Here is a 12,606-nt window from a genome sequence, read left to right on the forward strand (position 1 = left end):
GAAAACTTATTAATGCGGCTCCCAAGGGCCATATCCATCGCGACCTGTTTGTTAAATAACTAACTCCACTAAAGCATATTGTTTAATTACGTTCATTAAAAACTTGATAATAACAATAAGCAGTAGATACCTACGTTACTTGTAGTAAATAAGTATACATGTAACAGTTAAAGCTACTTGAAATTTCAATTGTAATTACATACTATCCATTTGTTTTTATTGACCTTTTTTTTATCTTTTAAACATAGTTGCAATCGTGCCAAATACATAAAATGTGTCTTTAATCTTGTAGTAAAAAATAAAAGTGCTAATTTGAAAACTATTCTTAAAAGCTAATTATCTGCAACAAAATAGATTATATTGAAAAATATATTTAAAACATTATGCTATTTGAAGACTTTGTCGACTAGCTAGAGCGTAAATTTTAATGAATTTAAAAGTAAAAAACAGTTTTTAGTCAATTAAATACGTACAATTTTATCCTTTTATTCAATGTGCTAGACTTTTTATTTTAATCATCAATATCAATCAATTTCTAATGCATATAATTATAGACAGACATTCAGGATTGTGGCTGAACTGCAAAAGACGCGAGAATTGTACAGCAATTTTTGTAGTAAAACGTTTCTAACCAATTTGATCAATTTGAACTTTAAAGAAGTTCAAAATAAAGCAACTATGTTACTAACGATGTGTGTATTTTGGTCATTTAGAAAAATGCTTTTTAGTGATTAATTTATCCATCTACGTTCTTATTTAACATCGTAAGCGCAAGCCAGAGAACTATCTTAAACAACCAACGCGATTTTACAGGTAACGACAGGGACGGAGTAGTAATAATGTAAGATCATATTTATTATCTGACAGATAACAAATTAAGGTACGTACTTATATTTATTAGCACCTATACAACATTATTACGTCTTGATACAGATTTAATACGTGTGCTAAGTTATGTGGAAAATAAATAATTTCTTAACAAATTTATTTTGGCTTTATCATCGTAGAACAGGTACATATTAATCTTTCATTTTCTTCATCGTAATATCATATAATATGTGTATAAAATACTAATATTTTGTTTAATATTTATGAACAACTATTAGTGAAAATTATTAATGACTGTAATATATGTACAACAAATATTGAATGCCGAAAAGCATTCTAATTCTATTCGACTGAGGCATAGACAGTAAATTTGCATCTATATGAGAAGACATTTTACGTTGTTGTGAATCTTACGTTCCTAAAAAAACTTTCTTTAATTTACTACGTTAATTTTCATGCAAATGACTTGAAACTTTTTTCATTTTTAAGGTTTTTGTAGTTTGATATACCGTTGTTCAACAATAATTACTCCTAATTTCATAATTTAGTTTGTTTCCTAAAGACTACTTACCTTATTGTTACCATTTTAAGCTGTACGTTAGGACAAGAAGAAGAATACGTTGGACAGTAAAAGGGCACAGGATACAACATCCCTTTTTACAAAACATATAAAGAAGTAGATAAAATTAAAAATCATCCCAGCTTGATATTTAAGATTTATTCCACATAAATAATAATATTTTATTATCAGTGTATTCAGTATTCAGCCTATTGTCTCATTAATCATTTCCTATCATTTTCCTAAAATTATGAAATAATTCATTTTTCTTTTCATAAATATATATAATTTTTTTTTTTCATTCTTTTGTTACAAATATATATAATTGAAAAGGCTTTACTGCTATACATTTATGTTTTGTGATCTTTACGTATTTATTATTAAATATCATTTTAAAATAATTTGAGACAGTAACGACTGTAGCAGTATGACAATACCTTTTGTTTTGATGTATTTAATTACATACAAAAAATAAAATTAATTAGTCAATTAAAGAACAATATATCTCTAATGAATAGGATAAATGAAAATAGTGTGTTTTAATGCTTTAGGGATAAAGTTACATGAGAAGAAATTATAGAATAGTAATTATTCTCAGGAAAAATAGTAGAGATAAACGAATAAAATATGTCCCGTATTTTTTGATAGTCACTAATTTTCAGAGATATAAGCCCAATATTTATTGATTTAATCTGGGTTAAATTTGATTATAATTTCTCTTAAACAACAACAAATTTATTTTGCACCTTTTTACAACTTGTTAAACATAAATCTTTAAAATAAAGTTTTTCAAAAAAATATACCTATCAATTTTATAAACGTAAAATGTATAAAACGCGATGACATAAAGAAAATAAGAAAAAAATGGATTTGTAGCGATGAATAAATATTCAAAAACAAAAAAGAATGCAATAAATATTCGTACCTAAAGATTTACAAGAATTGAAAAATACAAGAAAACAATATAACACGTGACATGGGTTTTTTCGCAATCGCAATCTTTTTGAATGTATGATCAATTCATGATAAATATCCTATTCTAGAATATATTTATTCGAATAGAAAAATACAATTCTATATTGTGAAAAGTAATACAACACTAAGATATACAATTTTTTTTGTATATGATATTTACGTAATGTTTTGGAGACTGGAATAAATTATTTTGAGTAATGGCATAACTTCTTGTTACATGTATTCTGACGATCCAAGGCGACAGACTTGAAGAATTGAAATTTCTCTCTATTCTAAGGGATTCAATACTTCATACAATAAGTGTTTTTCCACGAAAAAAAGGTCAAGAATACATGGTTGTAAGAAAATCTGAAAATTCAGTAACGATTTTTAAAATCTATTATTTATTCTTATATAGAGGTTGTGTGGCGTTCACACATATTATTTTATTTATAAGCCAAACAAGTATCACACTATTTTGCGTGGGTGTTGGTAAAATGTCTGTCAATTAACAAAAATTGATTAAATTTTATCCCCAAAGGTATTTTAATAACTATAGTCATTAAAAATTGTACCTAATTATTTATTTGTACAGGAATAACACATAAATTAAAAATTTTATAAAACTCCCGGCACAAAATCAAGTCTGATCGACTCGATTGTGATATCGTAGCACCAAAATGAATGAACCGATTTTTATATTTTTGTTTTTGTGTTTGAAAAGTATGTTGATCAAGAGTGTTCTTAGCTATGTTTCAAGAAAATCTGCTCAGCCGTTTGAAAATCACCCTTTAGTAGTTGTTATCGGGTAAAAATTTCTTAACATAAACTTACATACACGGTGTTCAAAAAAATCGGACAACTAGCATATCTTGAAAATAACGAAATAGAAAAATATGTTTTACGTCTTATCTAAGTATTATCGACCCGCCCGGGTTCCCATGGGTGCAATACTGATACTAAATATACTACAGAATGACTTTATATACAAAAATGTGTTTGTTTAGATTTTTAGAACATCACATTAGAAACCCCTAAAATTATTAGTGCTTCCCTACTATATTATGCGTTATTATACATATAAACCTGCTTCTTGAATCACTATTACTACATCTGTTAAAAAAACCTCGTCAAAATCCGTGGCATAGTTTTAAAGATCTAAGCATACATAGGGACAGACAGCGGAAAGTGACTTTGTTTTATACTATGTAGTGATATATTCAAAGAGCTAAAACTTGACCTATTTATTGGAAGCTTACATTTATTATATATAAATTTGTTTTTAATTAATCAATTATTTTTCGGAATAATTTATTGATCCAATTTTATGTTAACACCCAGTACTATGAAATGTTTGAGTAAAAATATTTATGTGTATGTGCTTTTTAATCTGCCCTATATTTCATATTAAACATTATTTATTGCGCTAATAATTTATTTATGTTATTTATTAATTTCAACATTTATTTTAATAACTTTTTCCTTTAAAAAATTTATCACACATATATATTTTTAAATGAGATTTTTTAAATTGTTTCATAAAATTTTTAATCGTACGTAATCGTAATCGTGTGTATAATTCAGTCAATTGTTTTTTTTTCACTTGTTTCCATATTTCTGGCAGTTAAAGAGTTAAATATTTTTAATATCTGATTAAATAAAATTTTAAAAAAACTGTTGTATATTTGTACACAGCGAACATTAGTATGAAAATAAAAAAAATTAATTAAAAAAACGAATAAACTTTGGCGATGAAAAGGTAAAAGAAGCAGTTTCCATATACAAGAACAATACCAACATCAGCAGCAACAACAGAGAAGTAGTAAGGTACATAATATAAACTTGCTTGTACAGTTTGCAACTATTAGTTTAGTTAGTTGTGTACTTTTATGTCATCATTAATTTGTTACGTAATAAATAATATTATAGTACTCAGTAGCTGTAACAATGTACAGTTAAATGCATGGAAGTACGGTAAACAGTTCGAGCACATCAAACATTGTGAACACGTATGGATAGCCAGTGCCCACAGCAAGGTACTCACAACGAAAAAGCCATAGGTCTCAGGCTTCGTTCCCAACCGACAATTAAAATTCTCTTTTAGACTGTGTAGGTATTGCATAAAGCACACGACCCGACTTTATTCCACCGGGTTGTCGTTGAATACGTGGTTTTTTTGTAATTAGTAAAAAACTGATTTAAACGACGACTTTTTTTGAGAAGTTTTTACAACCTGATTAACGAATGTGGAAAATTTCAAAGATATGCATGACATTTTTCTTGATTACCATGATATTTTATTTAGTAGGAGTAAAACTGTTATGTAAGCTTTCTAGAAGTACCTATTCCAAGTATCAAGTTTTTATAAAACATGTATCTGTAAAGTATAAGATACTTAAAACACAAAACAATGCACATTTTATTCAGTTGGAACGCATTCCTTTTTTCATATAGATACTTTGGATCGACATATTCATTCTTCTAACTGTTATTGTTAGAGTTGATAACGAACCATGCGACGGTCATTCGTTATTTTATTTTTATTGAGAAATGTCGTTATGTATTTGATTCGTTACTATGTTATTTTACAACACGACAAAACTTTTTACTATGTAATTTCTTTGTTCGCAGTAAAATACAAAATTATCGATTTTTTAACTAATCTAACATACTAGTATCACATTTCTATTTGAAAAAAGCCATTAGCTTAATAAATTTTACAAAAGCTTTACTAATATCTTTTTAGATATCCAGCTGAATTTTGTTTTGAAAGAGAATACCTCGACCAAAAACGCTCGTACGAGAATTTTTAAGACTTTATTTTTAAGGGAAATAAACAATCTTTGCATTTTATGCAGTTCAGAGTCCAGACCCCTTTCACCCTTTCAAACCTTTCACCCTTTTCACCCTTTCAAAAAACGATAGAGGAAGATGGATCTTTAACTTAATGATTTGAAAACTGGAAAGTATTAATCTTTCAGGTTAGGTCTAACAAATCTGTTAAAAAATAGCGATAAAAACACTTAATTAATAAATATTAAAATGAATTTTGTTGACATCCAGTTGAGACAAAGTTGAAATAAATACCACGATACTCGTAATAAAATTGTATATTAAGAAATTAAATTTTAAAATAAGCGTACAACAGACTAACATTTCTCCAAATATCGATTCTTTGATTGCAAGGCAACCATCGTAAGTAGCTTAATTTATTCATATAACGCATTAGTGGAATCTATCCAATGGAGTTTTTAATAGAATGTCAATATCGGCTTGTATTTACTGTTTTGAATAATTTTAACCATAAGCCAAATACAATGTTAAATGTGTGGAGTCGTTTATATAAATGAAGTGAATTATACTCATGTAAATATTTTCACATAGGAATTCACTCGGATCATAGATTATAGAAGATAGTAACGAGATAAAACTATAACAGGTACCTATGTTAAACATCACATTATATATACAATACTAGGAGTCTAAGAAGAACTAAGTACATCCTTCGATATCATTAATCAAGCTAGACGTAAGCATTAAATATAACACGTCTAAATGAATAAAAATTAATAGTATATGAAATTAAAATTAATACAAGGCATTTAAGTTACGTGACACCATTTGTGAAGCAGTAGCAACTTGTAACAAATCCGTTAAGGTAGAAAGATTATAATGTGTATAAAAATATGTCTGGATCATTCTGTCTGTTTGCTCCTTTATCGAGTTAAATCAATGCAACTGCATCTTTGGAATTAGGTTTTAAATTGGATAGATAATGGTTAAAAAAAACCATTCCTGTTACGAAGAAAACAAACAAAGCTTTTGTATACTTACAAGTGACGCCTTTTTCTAAATCTTCATAGTAACCAACCAACGCCAGCTGCTGTAATACTGAACTTGGTAGCTTACACAATTGTTCAACACGCCGTAAACGACCTGATATTAGTTCGACATCCTTTACGTTACGATCGCATGGTCTGGAAAAATAAAATCTTATTAGAAATTTTGATTAAAAAAGAGAAACATAAATTACTTAAATGTAAACAGTAATTATTTTTATTTATTGAATAGGGTATTATTGTTAGTCAAAAATAAGTTATGAAATTTGAAAAAAAGTTAAAATTTATGTAAAAATATACTTAAGTATTCTTATTTCGAGTCATAAAAGCACATTTTTCTTTTAAAATATTAAAATTAATAATCGTAATTTTTAAACTGTATATCACGTGACCTAAAACGTGGGCAAGCCTTGCTGTGATGTCATATCGGTATGAACCATAGACCATCAGTTAGTTCAGTATAGACAGCTGGGTATCCATAGGTAATAAGTATTTATATTTATTATAATCAGATGTCTATGAATATGTCTGTCAAACTTATTTGTGTTATTTCGTATAATAATACCGATATAACGTCATCAAATTGGATGCCTGCGTTTTTGACAGTTTAAAAAAAGGTTTAAAATTTAATTTAAGCTTTTGGCAAGAAAGCGTGTGTATTTTTCCTAAATAAATTTTTGGTGGCTTTTTATTAACAAAATCAACATTTTGAGGTACTTTTTCAAAAATTTTATATGCTAATATAAAATATAGTTTCATGATTACATACCTATTTTAAAGTAATCAATACGAAAATAGAATAACTAATTTAAGGTAAAAGTAATAAGGTATTGAAATGAGCTTTATACTCATAGTCTTGCAAAATATTTAAATATGGTTCGACCAGGCTTTTAATATGAAACATCTACTAAGGCGGGTCAGACCGGTTGATAAACTGGCAGCGTCACCTGGCTTTTAATGTCTATTAAATTCTAAATTATCAATATCGTTATAATTACGAAAATGTTTTGCATCTTAAATAACAATAATTCTAAAATTCTTAATTTCAACATACTCCAGAGAATGCTTTTTATGTTATGTGAAATGCCAAAACTAATCGAACTGGACCCAGATGGAATCCATGGAATAATTATATCAAAATCGATATTTTCATTGATAAAATGTCTAGACAAAAGCATAATTACTTGAATATCTTTTTGGCTATGGATTTAACGAACTCAGTACTCCCTGATGTTAGAAATGTCAATCAAATGAAAATTATATTATTTTCGTGACATAACAATTCTCTTTCGTGACGTTACAAACACTTTACAGATAGTCTAGCCTAGAATGTTAATTTAATGTTTAGGTACAAAAATCATGAGTCCCATTAAAGAATGAATAAATTATTACAATTATTGATATTGTTATTAAAATTAATTTGTTTCATAGATTACTTACTATTACTAATAGATTAGGGAAGTACGAGCTGTAATCTATCCAGCAGTAAGCAGGTTTGTCTATCAAATGTTCAACTTTAATGATTAATTTTGTGAAAACTTAATTAACTTAACGAAGACTTAATGACTAAATCGAAATTTTCAATTTTCTGTATTTCGAAAACTAAACCAGCTATCGAAAAATTTTATTCTTACTTATCGTTTAATTTCGTTACATTATAGTTCATAATCAAACCTAAAAATTCACAATTACTAGTTATAAAATAGGCACTCACTTTCGTATGTCACTGAAAATTAAAACTCTACGTTAAAATGGATGCGTATTTTTGTATAGGTGGGGTTGCCTTTTACATGTGATAGTTAATCATTAAATAGTAAGCATTTCATCAAATAATAGTGTTCGAGAATGACATAGAATCAATAAATAAAAATATCAAAACCGCTGCTTTAAACCAAAAAGCATCGTTTACACAAATTACAATCAATTCAAATCACTGAATATTTTAATGTATCAAAGGCATGAATGACAACTGTAAAATATGATAAGCATATAATGTATTCAGTTTGTCTTAGAATTAGGGCCAGATGTAGTATTTTCGGAACAGTTGGTTCTGCTCTCCAAGTCACGTCAAACAACTTTTCCTATTCAAAAATTATCATAGGCGTGAAAGTTTATTTTCAGGGGAAAATACTTAATTATGTGACTAGATTAAAATTGATATAAATATTAATTATTGAATATTTTTTATTAATTGTACTTGAATGTATGTAATAGTACTATGTGCTGTTGCATTTTTATAATTATAATAGTTTTTTATACCCACTGTATATCTTACATATTAAAATAAAGCTTCCGTATGCATAGGACCACAAAATTTGAAAAGAAACCGATAAGTTGACATGAAATTTTGACAGACCGTGGCATTTATACCCAAGAGTGTTTATATAAAGTTTAAAGTATCCCGAAGTATGTTTCTAGACTATCTTTATTTACTCCCCTAATAATTAATATCAAACACAGCCACAGCAAAACGTTGCCGGATTTAGCTGATAATAATTTCCATTTTCAAATCATGAAAATAATTTTCAAATTTCTGTCAGCAGCCCCAAAGACTGCCTAACATTTTTGATTCATATTCAAGTATAGTCCTCAATATATATTCATCAATTTTAAACTTGTTGCGCAATTATAAAAATTGACCAAGCTCTCTGAAAGAGGAGAACTTCGATTATGGAAATTTTCATACTAGAAAAACTTGTTAGGCAAGACCTTGACAAGAACCACACTTTAAAAGGTTCTAAAATTACTAGCCCTAGACCTATCTCTACATTATTTAAAACAATAATAGATCTAAAACACTTTACAGATAATTGAAAATGCATTGATAATTTATTGATAACTACACCGCATTTGATTGGAGACAACGCTATTATTGTAATTAATTTATCAAATATTTATGATGATGTTATAAATTCATAAACCTACCCATAGGGTAGGTATTATCATTATGCAGGTATTTATTTGTATTTGATGTTTGACTGTTGTTTAATACCCCTAAATCCATCTGCAATGTACAGGGATATTATTTCCCCCATTGTTCAAAAAGTATACATAGTACAATAATAATTATGGGAACAAAATTTGTGTTAATAATCCTAATTTAAAGTATAATTAATCAAATTTTTTAATAAACTAATATCCGGCATATATGTCTCGGAATACCTATAACGTCACCTTGTACAGATATACTGGATAAAGGTATAAAGATGAGCTTATAAAGAGAAATGATTATACACTCATCCAAGAAAACTAAAAGTTTAGTTCCGAGCCTTCATTTTACCAGAATTATTTACGACTGAATGGCGAAGTTTACCAAAATTGATTCACTTGATTTAACTCCTCTAATACAAAAGAAAAATACAGCTATCAAAGACTGAGAATTACTTTCAGGTATCTTGCAATGGGTCGACTAAATTTAAAAAGCTCTTGATAGTGATGCTATACAATTCCACTTTTTCTGGATCTATTATTTTTCGTAAAATAAGGTGAAGAAAATGCAAAAATATTAATTTTGAAGTTTAATGAAATTTTTGTGAAGCATAGGTATGTCTCATTTGCTGAATAAAAGAATAAGCCTAATCATGATAATCTCTCAGAAAATCTCGGAAAACTTGTATTAAAAAATGAAAAACATTGGTATCCAATTCCGTTACTTTATCTTTTTCGATATATTCACAATAAGTTTCATTTTTCGTAAACAAAAACAGCACCATTTAAAAATTTTGAAAAAAGTTTACTACTAGATATGTTATCTTTTTCCTTTAAGACATTTTATATAGGAAAGTATAAGTATCACTTTTATACTTAAAAGTTCTTTAAAATGAGATAACACCGTAATTTGTTTTTTTCGTTCTTTAATATAAAACGGTGACAAAGAATTTTAACTAATATTTTCTACTCAGTATATGGATATTAAAAGTATGAAAAGAAATCCACTTTAAGTTGGGTATAATTTTGATAAACTTTAATAGCTTGCAACAACATTTTTGGCTTCAATTCTCATCTTGTAGATACACTAAAATAATACCGATTGTTTTTATTATAGAGAGGAAAAATTTTTTCATATTGAAATAAAGTAAAAATACTTTCCTAACGATTAGAACAAGTACTGCTAAATATTTGTATTTACAATAGAATGGGATTAAATTTAAAATATGAATTCATTGATACAAAATCACTGAAGTTAAATAAACAAAATCATTACTTCTATGAAAGAGATTGATTTTAGGTTAGAGTTATGCATTTTTAGTTAATATATAATTGTGTAAATAAAGCGAATCGATGAATTAAAAGTAAAGCCAGCTACATGAAGAATGTTGTTACTAATTTACAGAAAGTTTGAAATAAACTTATTGACATTTATATTATATACATTTTTATTATATTAACCATATTTTTTGGTATATATATATAATAAGCATCGGTAGCACAGTTGCTTAAGTTGTGGACTTAGGATACTAAAATGAATAGTAATCCATATGTCGCTGGTTCAAATGCGAAGAGGTTTAAGGCGGAATCCTGGGTTTTTATTGTCAAAAAAATCAACAACACGGGCGAGTAGTAGCTAGTATCATTATATAACATATTATAATCAGTTTATACATGTATTATGGACTTATATAGAAACAAAGAAACATTTTTGTAAAATTTTTACTACAGAATAAAATATATGTACCTACCCATATAATAATACCATTAATAAGTACTCTTGTTATGTGTTCTATAAAACCGTGTATTATAAAGCACAGGACATAGATCCGAAGTAATCTTATATTATTACTAAATCATAATAATAATTTCGTAATGTCATGAACAGCAGTGGCTCTCATATTATTCAGAGTAAAAGTTTTATTCACTTCATCACAAAACTACCACTAAACTGTTGTAAGGTATACGTATACGAGTACTATTAATATACATCAAAATACAGTGTGTACAAGCCAAGTACGAAAATCGGGTACATTTGTTGACTGGTCGAATAGTTTTTGAGATACGGACTAAAATCGATCAAAATATTGCGATATCTCAGAAACTCTACATCCAATCATTAAATTAACCGGATTTTTATACTTTTTGGATCTAAATTACCCCATCCACCGCGTTTAATCAAATTACAGTGATGTAAACAAAAAAATGTTTCAAACAAAAGTTTATTTTTTATAATAATTGACCTTTGTTGCTCATTTACGAACTCAAACCTTGAGAACGCTGTAAAAATTTCAACTTGATATTTTTTTCGTTTTTTGAATTATCGTGATGACAGATGCGACAGACAGACAGACAGAAATGGGCTAATTAGGCGATTTTATGATTACCCATACCAAAATTTTGTTGGAAGCATCAATAATTTTATGCGTTACAAACTTGGGACTAAAGTTATCTTGATATATTTCATATACATGGTATAAATATGTATCACTTCTAATGAATCTCACTGTAAAACTGTGATTAACATTAGTAGTTGCAGTGGCTCGAACAAAGTACATTATAATATCGCATATGTTCAACACTTTTCTAGAAGAAGTAAAAGATATAACAATAATGGTTATGTTAAAAATTATACTAAAAAGTTATGTACCATAGTTTCATGTTAGCAAATGATGTTTGATGTTAGTTGTTTTAGACACTAATTTAATATCGTTCTTCCATAAGAATCTTTTAGGATTATCTTAATGCCATGAATAATTAGATTCATTTGAACAGATGTATTCATTAAGAGAGCAAATATAAGTAATTGTAGAATAACTATTGTTTATTTACAAACATTGGATTACAGAATTTAAAAGAATACTTAGCATCACCAAGGACTTTCCACTCGAATTTTAGACCATATTATTATTCAGTAATGAATGTATGTTTCAACGTTGCTATTAGGATATTATATCAAGCTATGGTTTTGTAAAAATGCCAAATGCTTTTCTCTAACACAAAGTGAATGAGCATTCGGTTTTCTTCTAAATTCAAAAATTCAACTCACTTCGCAATAAATAGATCAAGAAGAATTCAATAAATAAAAAATGTGCCAGCAATAATATACTTGAGTATTTCAGAGTCTTCAGTATCAGCTTGTACCCAGTCGTATTGTGAAGAAATGCAAAGCAATAAAATGGGTCATAGCAATTTTAGTAGTAAACAAGTGATAACAAACAATTAACTGAGTTAATTGTTCAAATACCATGTAATTTGCTTAGCCCATTAACAACTAAAAGAATACAAAAAGAGTCATTCGCAATTTTTTTATACGGACACTTTTTTTACTCCCGTGCGACTGTACTATTGTCGTACCGATTATAACAACTGCTATTTATCACGAAGTTAAAATCCGAATACTTTATTTTTAGAACTACAAAGCACATTAAGCATTTACTCGGGAATATATAAAAAATAGAGATGTATGTATAAAGCTTGTCAGTAAAAATAATTGGA

The 12,606-nt window shown here is 27.7% G+C and overlaps 1 protein-coding gene across 1 annotated transcript in view; it reads right to left on the bottom strand.

Annotated features, from left to right (window-relative positions):
* LOC123296970 (rap guanine nucleotide exchange factor 4) overlaps window positions 1-12,606 on the bottom strand; it is a 252,698-nt gene that overhangs the window by 196,102 nt on the left and 43,990 nt on the right. The window contains exon 2 of the mRNA XM_044878706.1: window positions 6,176-6,318. Within this exon, the coding sequence (XP_044734641.1) occupies window positions 6,176-6,318 (143 nt within the window). The remainder of the gene's footprint in view (window positions 1-6,175; window positions 6,319-12,606) is intronic.

This window comes from Chrysoperla carnea, chromosome 3 (genome assembly GCF_905475395.1).
Source record: "Chrysoperla carnea chromosome 3, inChrCarn1.1, whole genome shotgun sequence".
NCBI lineage: Eukaryota > Metazoa > Arthropoda > Insecta > Neuroptera > Chrysopidae > Chrysoperla > Chrysoperla carnea.